This window comes from Sceloporus occidentalis, unplaced genomic scaffold, assembly GCF_023333645.1.
Source record: "Sceloporus occidentalis isolate IW3139 unplaced genomic scaffold, rSceOcc1.0.p SCAF_2, whole genome shotgun sequence".
Classification (NCBI taxonomy): Eukaryota; Metazoa; Chordata; class Lepidosauria; order Squamata; family Phrynosomatidae; genus Sceloporus; species Sceloporus occidentalis.
In genome coordinates, this window is record NW_028316982.1 from 62,266,408 (window position 1) to 62,291,121 (window position 24,714).

The 24,714-nt window shown below is 40.5% G+C and overlaps 1 protein-coding gene across 4 annotated transcripts in view; it reads right to left on the minus strand.

Annotated features, from left to right (window-relative positions):
- The window catches only part of SLF2 (SMC5/6 complex localization factor 2), a 48,887-nt gene extending 24,378 nt beyond the window's left edge, over positions 1 to 24,509 (minus strand). For 2 of the 4 annotated variants that reach the window (XM_089509749.1, XM_089509748.1), the window contains exons 1-12: positions 24,361 to 24,509; positions 21,528 to 21,571; positions 18,737 to 19,398; positions 17,448 to 17,505; positions 13,246 to 13,769; positions 11,726 to 11,781; positions 10,388 to 10,486; positions 4,867 to 5,031; positions 2,983 to 3,085; positions 2,272 to 2,347; positions 983 to 1,124; positions 269 to 374 (exon numbers count right to left, since the gene is read on the minus strand). In XM_089509749.1, the coding sequence (XP_089365875.1) occupies positions 269 to 374; positions 983 to 1,124; positions 2,272 to 2,347; positions 2,983 to 3,085; positions 4,867 to 5,031; positions 10,388 to 10,486; positions 11,726 to 11,781; positions 13,246 to 13,769; positions 17,448 to 17,505; positions 18,737 to 19,398; positions 21,528 to 21,571; positions 24,361 to 24,455 (2,130 nt within the window). In that variant the 5' untranslated portion in view covers positions 24,456 to 24,509. Of the gene's footprint in view, positions 1 to 268; positions 375 to 982; positions 1,125 to 2,271; positions 2,348 to 2,982; positions 3,086 to 4,866; positions 5,032 to 10,387; positions 10,487 to 11,725; positions 11,782 to 13,245; positions 13,770 to 17,447; positions 17,506 to 18,736; positions 19,399 to 21,527; positions 21,572 to 24,360 lie in introns of those variants that run through there. The other 2 variants (XM_089509750.1, XM_089509751.1) reach the window with 2 other exon arrangements.
- Between the last annotated feature and the right edge of the window lie 205 nt (positions 24,510 to 24,714).

Genomic DNA, 24,714 nt, shown 5'->3' on the forward strand with positions numbered 1-24,714 from the left:
GCATAAAGTATATATGAAATAAACGAATTTCATGTTTAGACTTGGGTCCCATCTGAAAGACATCTCATTGTGTATCTGCAAATATTCCAAAATTTGAAAAAATCTGAAATCCGACACATTTCTGGTCTCAAGCATTTCAGATAAGGGATACTGATCCTGTATTACTTTTATTACACAAAGCTTGGCTCTACATCTTACGTTACTGCATCAGAAAATTCTATTGCTCAGAAATAATTTTTCAAAATAAGAAGAGAAGAAGAAGTCTCACCTTAGCAATATTGCAAAGATTGGTTTCTATTAGAAAAAAGAAAGGAAAAGAGTCTCCAAAAATATTTCCACTTGGCTGTTGCCTCGCTGGTTCAGGAATTTCAGACCTAAGGAAAATGAGATATTTTCCTATTTATTTTACTATAGCACAGCAAGAACAAGCTTCTGTTCAAGATGGCTCTACCAAGATCATTTGCAGGAAATTATGAAGCATAAAGCTACACCAGGTTCTACACCCTGAAGCCTCTGGGAAAGAAGAAATTATACTCTGTGAGTACATAAAGGATTATAAAATGCAACAGGAAATTCATTCCTAAGCATGCCATGTTGCAAGCTAACAAAATCTGTATCAGTTTTAAGCATGGGTTCATGGCTATTCTGGCCACAACCCCAAAATAAGTGCAGAAAGTGAAGAGTTATAACCACAGATAGTAGCTGTGTACCTGCACTAAACTGCCACATGAATGCTTTTTTAGAGTGCTCAAGTGAGAAAATCTGTCTCTTTGTTAAACAGATAGGCATGTTCTGTTAAAACACAAAAATAAGTGTGCAACCAGATCTTCTCCTCAATTCAAACTTTCTTGGGATAGGAGAAAAAAATCACACACACACTATTCTGTATATAGGATAGTCACAAAAACAAAGACTTCCATCATTCCCTATCATAAATCTGGGAACACAATGTTTAAAAAAACAACTTATGTTACATACTTACCTAATATCATCTTCAGTAAAGCTAGGTTGAAAATTCTGTAGTGGAAACAGCACACTGAATGGAACACCCAAGTTCATCAGCACAACTGCTATGTCAAATAGTGATGGAATCCACAGCCTAGGTTCATCACTGCCAGTGGAAGCTGCAGACAGAGAAAACTTGACAGCACTCCTCAAACCCTCAGAATGGAGAATGAGCACACAGAGTTTGCAATGCTTTGAAAGTGTTACCGGAAATGATTTCTGAACATAACAGAATTAGTAACATTTAAAAATGAACATACAGTATGCTGTTACCATTTCTTCAACACTACTTTTGCATACTGATTCCATATAAACTAAAGAATTTTCCGGAAGCAAACCAGCAGTCAATATGATTAATCTGAGGGAGTTAACAGAAAAGATTTATGTATATCCCCATTAAAAATACAGAAATATTTATGTAATTTGTATGCATAAACAACCTTATCATTATTTGTTTTAATACTAACTTCACATCTGCCTAGTTACCAGTTTCCTTGTACATCTTCAACACCACAGATAAGCCATTGTACCACATATTTTAATGATAAATCTTTTAAGTCAAGACCTGCTTTTGTACAATGCTTGGAGAATTACCTTAGACTGTAAAATTTTATCATATTAATTCTGATTAAAATGTATGGTACGTGAGAAGTGTCATAACGTTTTAACTTGAATTTTCACATATTGGGTTATCTTTATTTACAGCAGGATACAGAAAGTGCAACCCATGGGACACATGTGGCCCTACTAAAATTTTTGTGGCTCCTAAGGCCCTGTACCCCCTCGATTTCTAAATAGGTTTTAGAGTGAATTTTTTCACAGGGAGGCAATACTTCCAAAGGCATGCAAAATCATTATCCATGTTCCAAAACATACTGCAGAAACAATCCAGTTTGAGACCATTTTAACTGCCCTGGCTCAATGCTAGAGAATTCTGGGTGTTGTAGTTTTGTGAGACATTTAGCCTTCTCTGCCAGAAAGTTCTGGTGCCACAATAAACTATAATTCCCATGATTCCTTAGCAGTGAGCCAAGGTCTCAAACCGGATTATTTCTGCAGTGTATTTTGGACCCATGGCAGTTTTGCTTCCCACACCCCTCCTAAATGAGTAACAAAATCAGCTAAAAGCAAAAGTGGTTTGCAAAAAAAAAACCCTTTGGTTTGCAAAAAAAAAAAAAAAAAAACCTGTCTGTACAGCCTATGAGAGGTGTAAGGGGATAACAATTAGACTCTTTCCCCAGTGCAGTTGTCTTATAGAATACTCACAATTTTGAATTGTTAGTGTCATCAATGTATGTAAAACTTTTCTTGAAACTGAGCAATCTGGATGAACAGACATCATCTATAAAAAAAACAACCCACCACATATATGAAAACTCAAGAGTATTTGCTAAATATCCAGTGACAGTTCCAACAAATTACTGGAATATAGAACTAATGCCTCCTGATATTCTAGGGATCTGAAACAGTCCAGTTATGGTGAAAATAAAATGGAATTTTGGCAAATTTAAATAACAGCGACCACTGCCCATCCAGTTCTATAGCAAGCAATAGCAAGTACATTTCTATACTGCTTATCAGTGCACTTAAGCACTCCCTAAGAGGTTTACAAAGTGTAAGCTAATTGCCTCCAACAATCTGGGTACTCATTTTAGCGACCTCGGAAGGTTGCAAGCCTGAGTTGAGCTTGAGCCCCCTGGCTGGGATTGAACTCGCAACCTTATGGTTTGTGAGTGAGTGGCTGCAGTACAGGTATTTAACCACTGTGCCACCAGGGTTCCTCAGTTCTAGTTCTTAAATTACTCTAAAGATCATATGTAAATCCTGGGACAAACTGGTGGGGGGGGAAAACGTAGTTAAGAGGTCTAAAGGCAGTCTAGAAAAAGGAGAAAAAGCAGTCTAGAAAATTAATCTTGAAAGGCTTGAGCATTAACAATGCTGCTGGTCCAGTGGAACATTTAATGAGCTACATCTTACCTGAAACATCCACTTTAGAATTGCAGCAGGGCAAGGAGAAGTATGATAAGCAGATACCAGTAACCCTTCAGTGACTACAAAAAGCTGCTGTGTAATCTCTGATCTGTAGAAAGAGTAGGAAAGAATCAACCTTTTGGTTGTTCTCAAATTCCCTCTGTCCACCACATTACTAGCACAAAGATTTCAAGCCTGGAAAGGTATCAACTATCAAACCACAAAGATGAAGCAAAACTACAAAATATAGCTGGTTGTTTCTATACCTTCATCTGTAAGGTTCATGGGAAACATTTCTGCAAGAACAGTGGGACAGCTGGCTACCACACACCAAACTCTATTGTGAAATTGCCTTACAAAAGAAGTGAACAACTGCCATGGAGCCAGGAGTCACTTTTTCAAGTCAATTGAGTGCTCAAAAGCTACGTAAGGGCAGAATTTTTTTAAAGTCAAACTACAAGTGGTTACATATATATAAAATAGATTAAAAGTTTGCTGAAACTAACAATTGATCATTATTAATTTTAAAACCCTACCACTAAATATAAACAAAATAAATCCCCCTCTCACGCAGAATGATTAAATTTATATTTATATATACAGAAAACCCTTCCCATCTGCCCCCCAGACCCCTGGCAGATGGCAAAAACAGTAGTCGCCTCTCACATTATTCAATAGTGGCAACATGTGTGCAGACATGTCAGTGTGCACATGCCACCATTGAATAATATGAGGTGTGACGATTAGAAGGTGGTCAAATCAGCAGATTGCCAGCTCACCAATACAAAGAGTCCACAGTAAATTAATCTTAAATGTATTTATATTGACATCAGTATGATCACTATGATACTGGCTATGATACAGACTATTCTTATTGAATTAAAGGGAGACAAGTTTTCAGATTCTGGCAGTCTGCCATGGGATCTGCTTTGCTGTTATATTACTGTAGTGTTATAAAAGTTTGTATGTTTTAAATTTTATAATAGTGTTAAATAGTATAATTGGAATTGATGAAAGTTATAATGTTATACTGTTGGTTCAAAAAAATATAACTGCCTGTCTGAAGAATGCACAGATGTCTGGGGCAGGAGTTTCCCAGGATATTCTCCTGGGTAAAGAAAATAAGAGACAGAAGTTAAAGTGTATGAAGGAGGGCGGACAAATAAGGCTGGGTGTAATGCTTTAGCATGTAAACAGATCAACATAAAGCCCATGAAAGTATAGGGTGGAGCACTGCTTATTCCATGCTTGTTTGTGGATGATGATAGTTCTGTATGCAGAAGTTTTACTGTTAATGTCTCCAGCTACTGAAATAAAGTTTTGCTGACTGAACTGTGGGGAGTGGGCAGTTCTGTCACAAATTAACTATGACATTGACTATAGTGTATTTAGTTCCTTTTCCCACTGACTACAATGCTTTTGGTGGTTTGACACCAGGCTTGGTGACAAGCTACAGTATCATTTTTTTAAAAATATAAAAATTCTGAAGGGCACTGGGCAGCTGCAAAAAAAGGGCTGGGAGAACTACAAGCAGCCCATCTGCTCTACTTTGCTAATCTTTGTCCTACCATACAATCAGAAATCTCAGACACTTCATAGATGAAGCTTGTCAGAAAGTATCACAGATGTTTATCTATAAATGAATAGTGAACTTCTCACAATGGGTAACATGAAGCTCAAATACTAATATATTTATGTCTACAGACACACACGTTCATAAACACAAAATGTCTAACAGAAGATTACCACAGTGTAAGCCAAGCACACACTAAATGAAGTCTTTGCAATGCTACTAAATACCCAGTAGTGTATCAGGCTATATCCTATTGAATATATTTCTGCTGCTATCATATTTTAAGAACAGAGAAACTAGTACTAATGGAAACTTACCCCAAAATATATTTTTCAATAGGATTTTGGGGATGAAATCCAAAGTTCCGCAAATCAAGGTTATATTGATGGAAGATTTTCCCAGCATATACAATCTGAAAAATATTTTCTCCTGGATGCTGGTCAGGAATACCATCAATTACTGAATATTTCTCTAAAAATTCTCTGTAACACAAAATTGCATCTGTAAATATTTGACCCTTACAATTATTTGAGAAATCTTTATCCTAGAGCAGCCTTCGCCAAACAGGTAACCTCCAGCTGTGTTGCATTATAACTCCCAGAATCTCAAGCCACTATGTCTCCACTCCAAACTTTATTATGCATTCATAGACCATAAAAACACAAACAAAAAGTAAACAATATAAAGCAGATGGAGTAATATCAGTTTAAGGAAGAACACAGAAATACACTATTAGTGGCCAAAAAGAAAGAGAAGAAATAATGGATAACAGATTAAACACTTCAAGCAGTAAAGGAAAGAAGAGAAGCAAAAGAAAAGGGTAACAGAAACAAAAACAAAAAATATGAATCCAACTATCTAATGACTAGTGCACAAGGATAAAAAGAACTATTATAATAATCAGAGCAGAGAAACAGAAGACAACAACAAAAAATGAAGAACAAGAGACCTTTTCCACAAGATCTGGGCCTGTTACAGACTGCCAAAATAAAGCTGCTTGGGGTCTCTTTGGAGGTATGCTATTTAAATGATGCATGGGTCCTAAGAGTCTGGAGGTCGCACCAAAGCCACACTCCATTCCTAAGCACGGGAGTGCAGCTTTGGTGCAGCTTCTGGATTCTTAGGATGCATGCATCATTTAAACAGCATACCTCCAAAGAGACCCCAAGCAGCTTTATTTTGGCAGTCTGTAACAGGCCCTGGTAACTCAAAGGAAAGTTCAAACCAAGGACCAGGATGCTCTAAGACCAGAAGAACATACTTCAAGATCAACAAGACATAAAAGGACAATGGATGCAATACACAGAAAAACTATATAAAGGAGATGAAAAAATGAATGGCACATGGAATAAAGAACCATACGATGGTGAAGGACAGGTTTATTACCTGTAACTGTAGTTCTTTGAGTAGTCATCTGAGAATCCACACAAATGGGTTATTCTGCGCATGTGCAGCAATTTCGGATCCTACTGGAATTGCTAGGGTATACTTTTTGGTGGTGGCCCACCCACCTCCTATATAGGCTCTATGTCTTCCTGCCCTTTCTCAGTTCAAAGGTCCACCGTAAATACCAGACAAGAAAAAGATAGCAGGACACAACAGAGGGGAGGATGCGTGGGATTTGTGTGGATTCACAGATGACCACTCAAAGAATTACAGTTACCAGTAAGAAGCCTGTTCTTCTTCTTTGAGGTCTCTGTGAATCACACAAATGGGTTAGACTGGCAAGCTGTGTGTCTCTAGGAGGGAGTGTCCTGGAAATAACATAAATATAACAGGAAAACACTGTAAATGCCATTATTAGACAATATTTACTAACCACAGTGCATGCCAGAAAGAAGAACAGCTCTGCCAAAGGCTGCCTCAAGTCAGTGTCTGGTATCAAGCCTGTAGTGCTTGATAAAGGTGAGAGGTTGTGACCAGACAGCAGCCTTGCAAATGTCCTCCAAGGGAATGCCGGGGGAAAAAGGAAGTTGTTACTGCCCTGGTAGAATGGGCTCAGATTCAAGTAGGAGGTGTCTTTCCAAGGAGGTCATAACAGAGATGAATGGTGGAGGCCACCCATTTGCAGAAACACTGTGGTGAGACAGGGAGTCCAAGTTTTTGGGTGGAATAGCAGACAAAAAGCTTGGGAGAGCATCTGGAAGGTGAAGTTCTTTCCAGATAGAAGGCCATAGCGATTCTGACATTGAGGGAATAATAATAATAATAATAATAATAATAATAATAATAATCAATAATTTTTTATTTATATACCGCTATTCCAAAGATCATAGCGGTGAACAGCAAGTAAGCTAATTAGCAAGTAAGCTAATTTGCCCCCAACAGTCTGGGTACTCATTTTAGCGACCTCGGAAGGATGCAAGCCTGAGTCGAGCTTGGGCCCTTTTGCTGGTCTTGAACTCGCAACCTTGTGGTTTTGAGTGAATGGCTGAAGTACAGGCATTTACCCACTGCGCCACCAGGGCTCCATGGAGTCGATGCTCGGTGTCCATGGTCAGGTTTGGGGCTAGTGCTGGAAGGACAATGTCCTGATTAAGATGAAAGGCCAAAACAATTTTTGGTTAAAAAAAACCCCCACCATATACCTTGTCCTTGAAGAACTTGAGGTAGGGAGAATCGGTATGGAGGGCACAGATTTCACTGGTTCGATGTGCAGAAGTCAATGCGGCTAAGAAGACTGTCTTCCAGGTCAAGAGCCTTAAGTCACAAGAGGCAAGAGGTTCAAAGGGTGAAGCCGACGAGGCTGCCAGGACGAGCTGTAGCCATAGACGGTGGCCGTAATTTGGCCAAGCCCTTGAGAAACGTCTTCATCAACGGATCAGTAAAGAGGGAGGGACGGCCAGTAAACTGATAGTGGACACAGATGGCCGCGAGGTAGCATCTCAGGGAGCAGATGGGGCAAGATTTCTTATCCTTATGATGGGAAGAATCTCTGTCCTTGTCTTTCAAAGATTTATGCCTCTTTTTTTCAGATTTGGCAGTCAGAGGACTTTTTTTGTTTAGGAGATGGCAGCTGGCCAGATGCATCTTTCTCAGAGTTTTTGCACTTCTCTGGGGCTGGAGCAGGGACGTAGCCAAGGGGGGGGATCTTGGGGTCCGGAACCCCCCTTCCAATAGAAAAATGAATGGTGTGTGCTGCTGCGCCGCTGCACCCAAGCCCTATTATAATGGTAGCACTTAGTCTGGACCCCCCCCCTTCCTAAAATCCTGGCTACATCCCTGGCTGGAGACCCAGGAACATCCATTGAGGGTTTGCCTTCGCTCTGGGGCGTTTTAGCAGGGACCCTGGAGGCAGAGAGAGGCTTCATAATCTGCATGTAGAGCAGAGAATGAAGGCACTTCTCCCTATTTTTCCTGGTCTGTGGTGTAAAGGCCTTACAATGAGGGCAAGCTGAAATGTTATGACTCTCGCCCAGACAAAGAGTGGCCTTCCTGGCTGGGAATCTTGCCTCTGCACTCAGTACACTTTTTGAAAGAGTGTGAGGACATTGTGGACATCTCAAGTCGAAGGATAAGACAGAGGGATGGTTCAAACAAGCCATATGTTACTGTTAATCAGAGTCCAAAAAGAGCCAAATCACAATCCAAAAGAGAAGTCTTGAGCCGAAAATGTAGTCAAAGTGAAACCGAAAGGAAGGAGCAAATTCCAAGCAAGGTTTGTGTTGCTCACACGGTGGACAAAAGGAACTGAGAAAGGGCGGGAAAACATGGAGCCTACATAGGAGGTGGGCGGGGCTACCGCCAAAAAGTCTTCCCTAGCAATTCCAGTAGGATCTGAAATTGCTGTGCAGGAGCAGAATAACCTATTTGTGTGATTTGCAGAGACCACAAAGAAGAACCCCAAAAACTAGAAAGCGAGGAAGAAGCTGAACTAAGAGAAACTGGGAAGAATAATCAAGAATAGACAAAATTCCAATTGAACTTCTACAATCTACAAGGACAGAATCAATTCTAGTGCTAACTAAAATATGCCAGCAAATATGGAAAGCAAAACAGTGGACAACAGACTGGAAATAATCAATATTCAACTCCATCCACACAAAAGGAGACACAAAAACTGCAGCAATTTGAAGACCATAGCATTAATTTCCCATGCAAGCAAAGTTATGCACAAAATTCTGCAACATAGATTCTAATCATATATGGAGAGAGAAATCCCAGACGTGGTCGTGAGTTTCACGAAAGGTACTGGGGACCACACTGTAAACGTACAATGGTTAATGGAGCACACAAAGGAATTCCAGAAGAAAATCAGCATGAGCTTTCTAGACTATATAGCAAAGCCTCTGACCGTGTAAATCATGAAAAGCTATGGAATGCTCTTAAATTGTTTTATTTATTTCATTCTTATGCCATCTTTCACTCAGAAAGGGACCCAAGACAGCTCATAAGATAAAAACAATCTTAAAGACACTGGAGTACCAATACATTTGATAGTCCTGGTGAGAAATCTTTACTTAGAACAAGAGGCTACCTATTAGAACAGAATATGGAGAAACAGAATGGTTCTCATTTGGCAAAGGGATCAGGCAGTTGTATTCTATAACCCTACTTGTTCAACTTGTATGCAGAAAATATCATATGAAGACCAGGTTAAGATTTAAAAGGAGGAAGAGTGAGGATAAGAGGAAGAAAAATCAATAATCTAAGATATGTGGATGACACCAAACTGGTAGTAAAAAAGCATCACAGACATGGAGCAATTACTAAGGAAGATCAAAGAATAAAGCGCAGAGGCAGGCTTACTGCTGAACACAAAGAAAACTAAAATCATGACCACAGAGTATCTACATAAATTCAACCTAAATAATGAGGCAAACAAAATAGTCAACTAATTCTTGTACTCTGGATCAAACATTAACCAAAACGGATACCGCAGTCAAGAAATCAGAAGAAGACTAGAACTGGGGAGGGCAGCTCTGAGAGGACTGGATAAGATCCTAAAGTGTAAAGATATACAACAATATGAAAATTAGAATTGTCCAAGCCACTGTACAGATGTGAGACCTGGACAGTGAAGAAAGAGGACAGGAAGAAAATCAACTCATTTGAGATGTGCTGGAGAAGAGTGCTGAGGGTACTGTGGACAGCCAAAAAGACAAACAAATGGGTCTTTGAACAGATCAAGCCTGATCTCTCCCTGGAAGCCAAAATGATCAAATTGAGACTGTTATAGTTTGGCCACACCATCAGAAGGCATGACTCAATAGAAAAGCCAACAATGCTAGGAAAAATAGAGTGTAGTAGAAAGAGAGGAAGACCACATGCCAGATGGCTGGATTCAACCAGGGAGGCCACAGGCCTGAAATTACAGAACCTAAGTACAGCAGTGGATGATACGGGGTCTTCGTCATTTATGCTATCTGGGGATGGTGGCAGTTGTGGTTCAATTCATCTGGAAGTTGCCAGGCTGGGGAGATCTGTCCAGGTTTCTGATCTGAATCAGATGAGGAGCTATACACATTTTGGCAACCCAAGGCTATAGACTACCATCATATTCTCTTAATGCATTCCAGCACCTAACATCTCCTGTATTTCAAAGATTAAGCATCACTGTGAGGGAAAATGAAGACTGGATGGAAGGCAATGAAGCACAAGAGATTGTGGTGACTGGGATGATTCATCATCCATAGAAATGGTACACTGGCTTCTATCATTTGGTTTGTGCCGCACCCTGTTCCTTTTCATTGTACTTCCTTCATGGAAACAGCTTGATCAAAGATACCATTAGAAAGCTAGCAAAATGGAAGGGTCACCACAGTCAACTGCAGAAATAGCATTTCCTTAAACAGAACCACATGAGAAAGTAAAGAGACAAAAAACATTAGAACACACCTGTGTTCAGCAGTTAATTCACCATCATTAGATTGTTCTTCAAGAAGAAATTCTATTTCAGTTTCCCATTTAATTCCTTGTTGCTCTAGTTCATTTATCCTGCAATGGATATAAAGTTGCTTCAAAAGGCAGTTGGCTTGTGTCATAACAAAGTACTTTACAGTGGTTTCTAAATTTTACACATACAGTATTCCCTCCTTACAAACAATCTAGTTGGATATTTCTGTTACCAGAGCCTGAGGCAGCATCTAGAGTTGATCACTATACGGTATTATGCTAACGCTATATTCTGTTTTCTTTTACAAGATTATTTCAAAAAGAATCAGTAACAGCATATGCATTCTAAGGATGAACTCTTACAATACAATAGCCTATGTTTCTGGTGGTGGTGGTTCAGCCATGCAATTTTCCAAACTTCTGGAATAAAATGCAATTAACCAAATATTACTTCTTTTCAAGCTACCTCTATATCTTCCACAATCACTAAACCTATTTGGCAGTATAGCTGAACTATTCCAGATGCCACTCCAGTTTTTTGGGGTGGGGGTTGGTAGTAAAGACAGAGCCAGCATCAAAATTACTCTGTAAGCCTGGAGATGGGACCAGTCAGAAAGAGATAAATTGATAAGGTTCAAACAAGGTTTTGGGAACTGAGAATGTGGAGAGAAGCTCAGAATGTTATTTTAAGTTTAGGCTGTTACGAGAGTTATTCTGAAAATGAAACAGAGACATTACTATATACCAGTGAGGGTGAACCTTTTAGAGGCCGAGTGCCCAAACTGCAACCCAAAACCCACTTATTTATTGCAAAGTGCCATGTCCCTCTGGCTTTCTAGTGACAAACTCTGTGCTGGGGCAATGGCACATGTGCACACAGAGGGCTCTGAGTGCTACTTCTGGCACGCGTGCCATAGGTTCGCCATCACTGCTATATACTGTATGTGAAACCAACATAAAAGTAGATGTCTGTTACACAATGAATCTTTACTATTTTTTCTTTATCGGCTTCTGTCTTGATATTTTAATTTAATAATTAACACTGAAAACTGCCCATGTTTACCAACCTAAACCCAACAGCCAACACATCCACTTGTCTAGTACACTTCTCACCCTCAGGCCCTAGGAAGGAAACTTAAGGATAAAAGGACAAGGTAAGTGATAAATAGTCCAAGGGCTAGAATTGCAAGGCCAACCTGAACAGGGGATCAATCACTGTTCTGTTATATGAAATGATAAATACAGTGTGATGTCAAGATATGGGTGAATCCTTTCTATTATGCTTATGAGTAATCACTACAGACTGCAATAAGGACAGGAAAAATACACAGGCTAGCATACCTACTGAATTCTTCTTTCTCCTTCAAGAGATGGTCCATTTGGTTCATATAGGAAACCTGAGTTTCAAAAGAAAGTTTGGAACACATAAGAAAAGAAGTACTTTTAAAATTCAAAGGATTTTATATGATGTATTTCATACCATTAGACTTCAATTTCTAATCACTGTTTAGGTATCTATATAGGAGAAAAATTAAACTAGTTAAGAAAAAAGAGATGGGAGAAGCTCTTAAGAAATAGCTCTCTTCAGCACAGCAAGTGGAAATATCTGTAGAAAAGTGTGAATGTCTAAAACAGGTATCTCAGGAACCCATGCCATCAATAATGTATAGCAGCTATCATCATATATTAACTAAACCTGGATTTACCTGGAGAAATTACAGCATAGCTCCTCCCCTAGTAAAGATCAAGAATATATGCTGGCAAGTTAGAGGGACAGTAGACCTCTCAAGCATAATATTTTGTATTTTTAAAATTGCAACATAAGAAGCAAGGCTGGGGTTTTTGTATACATACGTTTATATCAATACTTTATTTTATATTTTTGTTATGGCTTGATACTACTGTATTTTGAGGGTCTTAATATGCAGTATGGCAAATTACTTATGAAGGCTGTAGAGTATACCCTTAAATAAAATGAACAGATAGTTTGCCAAGAAACCACCAGATTTCTGCATCATTGTATGTTCATGGACCTATCCTGCAGATGCACACCGCACACCACAGCTATTATAGCTTCTAAACTCTGATTATCCCCTTGGATCAGTACACTGGTTGGGACAACTGCAACACTAACTGGTTTGGATTCATGTTGTATGTGCATGCTGCTAAATCTCACTAGTTTTTGGAAAGAGACTGTATTGCTATTTGGTAAAAAGTGTGCTAGCCCTGGCAGTTACCATGGAAACCTGTACAGAATTTTTCTTTCCCCAGCCATGCTGTACAATACTAGCCTTCATAAGGCATCCTCATCCAACATGAAGACAGTGTGCAATTCAAACATAACAACATCCAAGTCAATATATTATGGTGTAAAAACTTGAAATTAAGCCTTGTGTCTACGTATCCAACTCTTTTTAATCTTCTCTTCCCTGCTAGAGATTAAACAAGTTTCTCAGTTTGCATTCCATGGTAACTGTAATTTAAGTAAATTAGGATAGAAGAAGCAAGGGGCAAGAAGGGAAGAAGTATAAGGCCTGTTACAGACTGCCAAAATAAAGCTGCTTCGGGTCTCTTTGGAGGTATGCTATTTAAATGATGCATGGGTCCTAAGAGTCCGGAGGTTGCGCTAAAGCCACACTCCATTCCTAAGCACTGGAGTGCAGCTTTGGTGCAGCTTCCGGATTCTTAGGATGCATGCATCATTTAAACAGCATACCTCCAAAGAGACCCCAAGCAGCTTTATTTTGGCAGTCTGTAACAGGCCTAAGGCTCCTTTTCAGTTGATAAAACGTGGAGGATTTTTAGTCCAAGAAAATAGCTAAATGAATTTCTAAGATAAAAAGATTATTTTATCCACTTACAGAAACACTATGTGATAGATTCACAGTGTCTGTTATAATATCCTCATCATTTATTTGTCCTGGGCTTTTTCCAGATGATGTGGAACTCTGAGCCAATATTTTCTCAAGTGGCAGTAGCTCTTCATCACTGTTGTCAGAGAGTTCTTCTTCACTACTAAAAACACTTTGTTTTCTACTCATTGTACAAGCCTTTAAGCCAGAACCTTTATTGTTCAATTTATGCAAGTCAGATGAAGATTCATGGGCAGCGACATGCTGCCATTTTTCTGATAAAGGTAAAGATGATACAACCTGGTCAGTGTTTTTTGAACACAAAAGAAAAGTGTTGTTCCCAGTCTGTTCTGCTTCTAAAGAGATGCTTTTCTGTTTTTCAGGACACTCCTTATGTTTGGATACTCTTGATAAAGTTGTAGAGTTAGTATATACTAATGGGCATGGCTGGCTTTTTCCTCTATTGACAGTTTTATCAGAGGTCCACCTTGAACAAAATGCAGCTTTTGAAACTTGTACTGATGAGGATTCATCTGTAAAATAAAAGTAAATCAATAACTGTACAGTATAAGGCTTCTTAAAAGTGTTCCCTGAAAAAGTTGTGTTTAGGTTGACAAGTGACATTAAAGCCATCAAGTGCCTCCATTCTGCAAACATCTGCAGCACCACTGATTAGAATGAGTAGTTAATACTTACTTAGAATGTTTATACTGTGTGGATTGTGCCCTTCAGTATCACAGAGAATGCCAGTGCAATAAGATGCCACTAAAGAATGTTTCCTTTGGCTCCATCAGTGTTTGCTGAGACTGATAGAGACTAATGGCAAGGAAATTTAAAACACCCTCCAGGAAGAATTTCTCTGAGCCTCTCTCTAATCAACAAGCATTTTGGTAGTACAATAATGGAACATTTTTTAAAAAATTTATACAGTCAGCTCTCCATATCCACAGATTTTTTATCCACAGATTTAAGCATCCACAGTTTGAAAATATATTAAAAATATATATAAATTCCAAAAAGCAAACCTTGATTTTGCCATTTTATACAAGGGACACCATGTTACTGTGCCGTTGTATTTTAAAGCCCTACATGGCTTGGGCCCAACCTATTTGAGGGATCGCCTGCTCCCATATAATCCGCCCTGCACCCTCAGGTCCTCTGGGAGGAATCTATTGCAGCCTTTAAAAACCAGATTAACTGCTACCTCCCAGAGGGCCTTCTCTGCAATAGCTCCCAAACTATGGAATGGTCTGCCAGACGAGATCCGTCAAATTGCCAGCTTAGACAGCTTTAAAAAAGCTGTCAAGACGGATCTCTTTCGGCAGGCCTTTCCTGAATAAAAGTGCCCGGCCACAGAATGACTGCCCCCCGCATCATGTATCAGCCCACCGCTCTGTCCTCGCTGTATTTTATTGTGTTTTTAATAGATGTTTTAATTGTAATTTGTTTAATCCTGTTTTAAGGGGGGAATTAGGGACATAATTTTGTAAATGTGGATTTTAATGTGTTGTGAGCCGTTTTGATTGTCTTGTAACAGAAAAGAGGGATATAAATAAAAGTTTTATTATTATTTTTATTATTTATTTATGTATTTAATTGGACTTGAGCATCCACAGATTTTGGTATCCACCGAGGGTGGGGGTGTCCTAGAACCAAACCCCAGCAGACACCGAGAACCTAATGTAGTGAAAAACACCCAATAATGGGGCTGATTGTTTCAGCTGACTTAGTGGTTATTACTGCCCTTTGATTTATTGCAATTAATGTCTATGCATTTTCAGAATTAAACAATAGCACATACCAATATTAATTGTAAACTGATTGGGAAACAGGTCACTGTAGGCTTTATCAGCACTGAAGAAATAATGCAGTTTGACACAGCTTTAACTGTCATGGTTCAATACTATGGAATTCTGGGAATTCTAGTTCTGTGAGACGTTTAGTCTTCTGTCAGATTGCTCTGGTGCCATAAAAAGGCATTCCATAGTGGATTATTTCTGCAGTGTGGATGAAACCCTAGAAAACTGGTTAATGCTTGGTCTATCCCTTCATTTTTGTCAAGTTCAAGTTCTTCTTCTTTGTATATAAATTTTTATTGAGTTTCACTGACATAAATAAAAGAAAACACAATCAGTCACTACTTTCTTGACAAACCTTAATATACTAACTCCCTCAATGTGACAAAACAAACCTAAACATATAAAACAGATCTAACCATCATCATCTTCCACATTTATCTTTTATACAATCATCCTTACATTCATTCCACATCCTTCCGAGAAGTCAAACTTCCTGATTTCTGCTTAGTTATACTTTGCTGTTGCTTGTGTTGCTGGTATTTCAGGGTTTTATTCTCATTCCTTATCCTTAAGTAGTTGTGAATAGTTCGATTAGGAAGATCTCATGTGTTTGTATATATCTATCCATCTCTATGTATGTGTGTGTGTGTGTGTGTATGCACACATACCCCTGTTCATCCATCCATCTTTTGTATGCATATGTATATAAAGTAAATATATAGAGTCTCTCTCTCTCTCTCTCTCTCTCTCTGCCATGAACATCTTATTTCTTAATTGTTCCTTATTTACCCCCACAGGACAGATATTTCCCCTCATTCATTTTCATAGAATTGTGTTGACTGATTACTCAGAAAAATGGTCAATTTGTCGATCAGTTTTAAAATCCATTCATTTATAGCTGGAATTTGTTGTTCTTTTCATTTCCTAGCATATATGATTCTAGCTGCCGTCACCATATGTGAGAGGATTCGTCCAAATTCTCTTTCTGCCTCCAGATTCACTCCAATTAGCATTTTTAATAAATACATTTCTGGTGATAATGAAAAGTTAATATTTAGTGTTTTTTTATTTTTTACATATGTTCTTCCAATATTTTTTAGCCTTTACACATGTGGTAGAAGTGCCATTTTCTCCCTCACATTTCCAGCAATTGTTTCTTGAACTGCCATATATTTTAGTTAGTTTGGCTGGCGTCAAGTGCCATCTATAAAAAAGGTTGTAATAATTTTCCTTTATTTCATTACATCTAGTGAACTTGAGTTTCCCCCCACACACACACACACACTTATACAACAGCAGTAACAGATTTAAGATATCAAATGCTGGAAACCAAGTATATCCTCGGATTTTTGCTCTTTCCTACAATGAATACTAGGGCTGAATTGGCACTGCATAAGTAATCTGGGTTGAGACTACTTTAACTGCCATGGCTCAATACCATGTAATTTATTGTGGCACCTGAGCTCTCTGACAGAGAAGGCTAAACATTTCACAAAACTACAGTTCCCAGAATTCCACAGCTTTGAGACACATCAGTCAAAGTGGTATCAGCCTAGATTATTTCTGCAGTGTGGATGCAGCCTTGGTGACAGGCAGAGGAGAATGTCATCTTGCAAAAAGATGAAGAAATGGCAAAAAGTATAATTAGACTGTACAGGCATCCCTTAAAAAAGCATTGACCTCTCACGTGAAACAATAAATAGCAATTACTGGTAGCAAAATGCATTAACAACTGTGAAATAATATTTATACTTCATTATTCTTATGGCAGAATAACATGAGAAATGGTATACTGCTTTCATAACATCTCCAAAATAGAGGTTACTATAGAGATATGTCAAAATTTGGTAAGTAACACATTTGGATGCTGCAGTTGTGTTCTACCATTAACTAAAACTATCATGAGAAAAATTACTGGAAGAGAAATGGGAGGGATGGCTGAAGCATGCTTTTATCTGTAGAATCTTATGGTGAAATACTCTATCTAGAATCAGAAAAAACCAGACATCCCCTCCAATAACATTTCTCATTACTTGCAATCAGGTAGTTGTAAGAAATAGCTCATTTGGCACAACTACTGCAAATCACACAACATGGCAAATACTCGGACTTACTTTCATATATATGATAGTACTGTATATTAATTAAGGTTGGCCCTTCAGATCTGCAGCTTTAGGATCCTCAAATTCAATCATTCGTGGACCATCACACCCCATGTTATTCAACTGCAGCGATATGCATGTGAGCACTGAAATTATGGGGTGCAAATATTTGTGTTTTTTCACATCTACAAAGAGGCCTAGAACCACAGATTTAAAGGGCCAACTGTACATGTGAAGCCATCTATTGGGAAGATGCTATAGCGAAGCAAGCAACTTGTAATCTCTTCTACATCACTGGTTCTGCTTGTACCTGAGAAAGATTCCTGCGAAGTTAAACAAGATCTTTCTTTCAAGATATTTCTTGTGTCCTACAAATAAGAATAGAAACGATTTAACAAGTTTTTTTAGAGTAATTATGCTTGAATCATTTGGAAAACAATAATTTATTATAATTTATTGGGCAGTAAAAAATAAAATAATAAAAAATGCAATTTGTATAGGCAAAGGTCGAAAACCAATTAATAATCCCAACCAAAGTCAATTCATTGGCATGCTAAATCACAAGCCGACACTTACATAAATCCCATTAATACATTTTGTCTAGCTAGGATGAGCAATTGGATTTAAGCCATATTATCTTAAAGCAATTTCCACATATTTCCTCACTAGAAGTATGAACCAAGCTCACTTAGCCTAAAAATGGAGAAGGCTCCCTTAGCCTAATATCATATGCCAGGGAGAGGCAGCAACAGATGGATCCTCACTTATTTCCCTATAGTTATATAGCAAACTCAACCCTTTTGGTAATGAAAAGTTAAAAGAAAACTTAATTCTTCCATAAATGAAAACTTTTTTTAAAAAAATGGAAGTATCAGCGAGGGCTGTGTTGCCACTAAAACTTTCAACTGAACTATGTCCATAAGTACTGTCATGCTACAGGAAAATTTATTGAAAACTTCATAGAGATCTCATGCTCACAGAAACCTCTACTAATGTTCTTATCGCAATACACAATATAATATATGGGCTAAGTGAATAATAGCAGAACGAATGCTATGGAAAGGAGTAGCAGGAAATTCCTTTATTACACAGCTGAAATGATTCTATTCTACATAGCTGAATATATTAGTTAAAATTCTCTGACCAACCAAAAAGGTATATATAAATGCCAGACATTAACCTTTTGTTGTTGTAATATATGTACTTGAGAAGTTTGTATTGCTAGTCAGTGGTAACTTTATTAGAGAACTCTCCATCTGTGAGATAGGTTCATGTACCAATATACATACATTCAGCCTGCAGACAATTTCTTGGAAAGTACAGCAACTTTCAGATCACAGAAGTTGGCCATTCCACATAAGGAAAGCAGCAAGGCTCTGGCCAAAACTAAAAGTGACACATCACAACCAGGCATACTACTTTCCAATTCTTAAGATTGTGTATAATTGATCATGCTCCAAAGTTCAGCATGCTAAAGGTACCCACATATCTTATTTTATGTTAAAATATTACAAAATGATTCACATAACAGAAAAGGTTATACATATACTATGATTTTAAAACTTCATAAATTTGATACTTACTACTTCTTTAACATACCTGATTAGGGAAGGTACTTCCTAAGTCTTTCTTTCCAGAATCAAAAGATTGCTGCTTAGACTGCTTCCTTTTCTCCTTTACTTGTCTCTTTCTGCAATGAGTTTCTAATGATAACTGAGAACAAGGACTATCTGAACCAGGTTGCAGCGCCTTGGAACACACTGTTTGCTTGTAGCAAGATGCAACACTCTCTTTGTTCAAACTGTCATTTTCTGAGGTGGAACGCCATTTGCTCAAGTCTGAGCCAGTCAATTCCAGATCCATACAGTCCATTTTACATTCTCTACCATTTTCTACTAATGGTGATCTTGTTTGAATAGGGCATTTACCCTTCTTTTCAATGTTTTCTGTGCAAGTGTAATCTTCTAATATTAAAGAATGATCAGAAGAGCCATCCAATGCAAAGAGTTTCCGTACAACAAAGCTTGGATGTGCAGCCTTTGTTGGAATACAAACATCATTGTCTGGATTGTCCTTTTTCTCTAACTTTGCACCTTTGAAAAGGGCCTCAATTATAGGGCTCCTGTTTGGCGGAGGTGTTGGGAATTTTCTTCTTCTCTTTTGCTTTGGAGAGTACATGTTTGTTCTAAGGTGCTCTGTACACATGACTGAAAGGCCACCTTTCCCATTTCTTTTTTCTGGTGAACACAACACAGTTCTGTCTTTATAAACAGATGTAAAGAAAACAAAACTAAAGGTTAGTCTTCCAAAATTAAAATAATATTATGGGAAGAAACACAGCCTGAAGGCAAATTTGTCCCTTGGATTTAAATAAGCCACTGAGACATTGCAGTTTAGAGATCTGTTGCAATATGTTCCTCAATTTATGAACATTTTAGTTTTCATTTGCCAAACATACCATTTATTTATTTATTTATTTATTTATTTATATCCCGCCCTTCAGCCCTAATGGCTTTAGTTCTGTTTCATACCACAGACCAGGTACCATCTATGTCAGAGATCAGCAACCTTACTGGATCTTAGACCTTGCCTCTCTGCCTGTATTTAGCAGCAAACTGTGTCACCAAAATCCCAATTTAAAGCAAGCATTTTGCTTGTGTTAATAGAAGGAGGTGATGTGCTTCTGAAACTTGACAGAAAACTTGTACAAAACATTTAAAGCAAACATTTTTCTTGTTTTAAATGAATTCCATTTAATTCCTTGTTTGTCACTAAAATTTCGTGGTATGATTTGCAGCTGAATTTCATCAGCATGGTTTGAAGAGGCACAAAAACAGCCTTGGGCTACATACTACAGTATAGTCTCAGTTAACCGACCTTCGGTTATCCGACACTCCAGATTATCCAACGCCCCTCGCCTCCCCTTCCCTCCTCCCTCCCTCCTTCCTCCCTCGTTCCCTACTTACCTTCCTCCACAGCTGCCGAGTCCTCTCCTGCCCTGCCTCCCTTCCCTTCCCCTCAAAGGACTCCGAAGAACCCTTTGGAGTAAAGGGGAGGTCCGGGAAGAGGAGGACCGGCCGGGTGCCCAGGCCTCTTCTTCCCTGCCTCCCTTTCCTCTCCCCCAAAGGACTCCAGGGAGCCCATTGAGGGAGAGGAAAGGCCCGGGAAAGAGAGGTCTGGGCCCATGCCGAGGCTGCATCCTCGGCCTGGCTTGTCCTCTGTGGCCATGGAGGACAGGCCAGGGCCGGGCACCCAGGCCTCTTTGAGGAGGCTGCATCCTCGGCTTGGCTTGTCCTCCACAGCCACGGAGGACTGGCGCTGGTGCTCCGCTGCCGCCGCCGCAGAAGGGCCGGCTGGCAGGCTGGAGGCTTCTTGGCCTCCAAAACCCCCACCCGGCCTTCCCCCCGGCTCTGGCTGAGGCGGCGGCGGCAGCGACGCGGCACCGGCAACGAAAAGGTAAGTAAGGAGGGAGGGAGGGAGGGAAGGAAAGAGTTGGGGGGAGGAGAGGGGAGGGAGGGAAGTTGTCCCCAATGGCGGCGTGCGTGCACGCGCGCCGCCATTGGGGACAACAGGACTTGAGCATACGCGGATTTTGGTATACGCGGGGGGGGTCCGGAACGGATCCCCCGCGTATACCAAGGACGCACTGTATGAAATTATGGAACTGAACTTTTAAGTTTAATTCAAAAGATTAGGATTGGTTCCAGACTTAACCACAGTTCAATTATATCCACTGAAATCAAGAGGATTCAGTCAGTCTTAGCACAGGTCCCATAGATTCTACCGAGTTTGTTCTAAGTATGGGCCATCCCTCATATCTGTTTAACATCCCAACCTGAACATTCATACTTTAAAAGCTTACGGACCCACACCAAGAACTAGCACTCTGCTTGGGAACCCAAGGAATATATGATATTATCACACTCTTAATGCACTGGGATTTGTCTTATGTTCTATTTACCAAACAGGAGAAGCAATAAAACAAGAGCCTGATAAAATGCATCATATCATGCATTTAAAGCATTATTAGTTGCTTCCAAACCTGCAGCAAAGTGAAGAAAGCTTCCTGTTGCACATAGCTGTACATATTTTCATGGAAAAATGCAACATATGAAGGGGTTGCAGAACAATCTTACAAGAATTCATTGAACCAAGGGTCCAAAACACACTGCAGAAATAATCCAGTTTGAGACCGTTTTAACTGCCATGGATCAGTGCTAGGGAATCCTAGGAATTGTAGTTTATTGTGGCACCAGAGCTTTCTGACAGAGAGGGCTAACTGTCTCACAAAACTACAGTTCTCTGAGTTTCCTAGCATTGAGCCAGGGCACTTAAAGTACTCTCAAACTGGGTTATTTCTGCAGTATGTTTTGGACTCAGGTCTACTTACCTTGTTTTACAGCTGGTTTAAAGAAGTCAGTAATACACTGGTTTCTGTAAGAGGAAAAAACAAAAGTCATAATAAACATGATGCTTGCACAAATGAGTCACTGCTAGAGAGGAAGGCCTATATGTATGCCTCTGTATATGACAAAAATAAATCCAATGGCATTACTGCTTCGGATCTGTGAATGAGAGTCCTACCATAGACTGATCACGGGCTTAGAGACTAGAAACAATCAAAATGTCCCCTCTAGTCCAATTTCTGTTCTTAGAACCAGATGCCAGTACAGAAGCCCTGATCTGTATTCACACCTTCAGAGTCCACCCTACTTCTTCTCAGACTTCCAATAGTGCAGGCACACTTTCTATGTTCCAGGCACCTGCACCAGGTGAGACCAATGCTAGGGACACCACCGATAGAAGATAGTGGAAAGAAAGAAATCAGATGACTGGACTCAGTCAGGGAAGCCATGGGAAGCCATGGACCTGAGCCTGCAGGACCTGGGCAGGAGGTCTTGGAGATGTCTCATTCAGAAGGTGGCCATGAGGTTGATTTGAGGGCAGTTATTAGCAAAAACAAGGTCGTCTCTCAAGTGTCATAAAGGAAGTGAAATAACAACAACTTAGAAAATAATTTTTAAAGGAATATACGATATATACCTGTCTATAAGTCGACCTAGTGTATAAGTTGAGGTCAACTTTATATTTATATGACCCATGGATACGTCAAGAGTCAGACTTAAGCAGTAGCTGAGCTGAGGAGAGGCTGCTGGTGATCGCTCGCCCTTGCAAGCCTGTCCCCAGCTAAGCTTTCCCCCATGGAGGCAGCCCAGCCAGGGAGAGACTCCAGGGCGAGCGTTCGCCCTTTCCAAGCTCTCCTTAGCTGGGCTGTCCCCCGTGGGGAGAGACTTGGTTGAAGGACCTATTGCCCCTACCCAGGATTCTGGAGCTATTTTGGGGCAAAAATTTCTCAACTTATAGTCAAGTATATACAGTAGATATTTGGTCATTATAATCATACTTGTTGTTGTTTGTTGCTAACTGCTCTGGAGTCAAGCCTGACTCATGGTGACCCTGTGCCTGGGGCCTCTTCAATCCCATCCCCCATCCTCCACTGATCTGGTTAGCTCTTGTAGATTCATGCCCATGACCTCCTTGATTGAGTCCATCAAAGGCAACAGAAAGAGAAGACCACAACATGCCAGCTTGATAGGCTAGAATCACAGAGTTGAATCACAGAGTTGGAAGACCCCAAGGGCTATCCAGTCCAATCCCATTCTGCCATGCACGAACCTAGGCTGGGGAGTAGAGTAAGGAGTAAGATGTTTTTACAGGAGTAGGAATAAGGAGTAACAAAATATATTTGTTGTTCCTTATTCCTGTTATTATACTGTTCATGCAAACACCAAAAAGCAATGTTATTATATTGCACTGGGGAAGGGACTGGGGGGCAAAAAATACACTTACTTATTTACTTACACACACATGTCTATGCCAGCCTTGGAAAGCAACCAAGGCTTTTCCCCAGGGCTAGAGTAGGAGTAAGGAGTGAAAGGTTTTTACTGGCGCAGGAGTAACATTAAGAAAAAATATCTTACTCTGGAGTAGGGCAAGGAGTAACCCCAAAATCAGCACTACTCCCCAGCCCTGGCAGGAACTTACAATCAAAGCATCCCGACAGATGGCCATCCAGCCTCTGTTTAAAGACCTCCAAGGAAGGAGACTCCACCACTTCCAGGGGAGTGTATTTACAGCCCTTACTGTCAGGAAGTTCCTCCTAATGTTGAGGTGGAATCTCTTTTCCTGTAGCTTGCATCATTGTCCCGGGTCCTGTTCTCTGGAGCAGCAGAAAACAAGCTTGCTCCCTCCTCCATATGACATCCCTTCAAATATTAATCACTATCAATAACTTAGTCAGAGAGGCCTGAACTTGCAGGACCTGAGCAGAACAGTGAAAAACAGGGGGGTCTTGGAGATGCCTCATTCCCAGGGTAGCCATGAGAAAGGGTTGACTCAAGGGCAGTTAACAACATCATCATCATCATCATCATCCTCCTCCTCCCACGGCCAGCTTTCAGAGGGTGCCTGAGGGTGCGTCATCCCCTTTAAACACAAGAGGACGAGGCATCGCAAAACGTAGTGCCTTCAGAAAGTGTAGGGCATTTGAAATTAAAAGCTACAAACATCCACATAAATATAAATCCATGCTTCTTAGCACATTTTTGCACTAGGCTCTTACAGTGCTGCTATTCCACTCTGACTGCCCTGGCTGCCTCCTGGTGCATTCTGGGGCTTGTAGTTCAGTGAGGCCTAAGAGCTCTCTGGCTGAGAATTCTAAAGGCACCCTCCTTAAACTACAAGTCCCAGAATGCAACAGGAGGCAGCCAGGGCGGTTAAGAAGAGCGTAGTGCGGTAATCTAGTACAGTATGTCCCGCTCCGTACAAGGGGCATTTTAGAATTCCTCCCGGGCAGAAGGTTAAGATGGAGGACATGCAAATCCGTGCTTCTTAGCGATGCTCCAAATGGAGGACATTTGAGCACTCCTCCCGGACAGAAGACTGAAATGGAGGGCAAGCCCTCGAAAAAGAGGACGCACGGTCCCCTGAGTGGGGAAGGCCCAGAAATACAGCGGGGCTGGCTTGCGCTCTTTGGGACAAGTGCAGTCATGCACACTGATGCCTTCTCAGCAGAACAGAGCGGGCGAGGGAGGTGGAGATCGCGCAGCCTCCCAGACAGGGCGGGTCTGCTTGAATCTGCATGCCGCCTTTCTCCCAGAAGGGAGCCAAGGCGGCTCACAAAGCACACAGCAATCACTAGCACATTTCTATAGCGGCCTCACCTGCTCTGTCTGCCGCCGCCGCCGCCGCCGTCTCTTCGGCCCACTGGCTTCTCAGGAGAAGAGCCGGCGCTCCCGCCATTAAGGAACTCAGCCATGGCTCCTGGTGACTCCTGGGCTCAGCCTGAGGGAAAGCGAAACCAAACCCCATAACATTGCGCCACCTGTGAGGGGACAAGGCGGAGGTCCTGATTGGTCGAGCTCAGGGGATACGTCTTTCCAATAGGTTGACGTAAACCCATGAGGCGGGGTTTAGGAACGGGAAGCGCTATCCCTATTGGCTGTGGGAGACATGGAATGGTCTGTTTGAGACGCTCTTTTCAATAGGTTGATATAAACCCATGAGGCGGGGCTAGG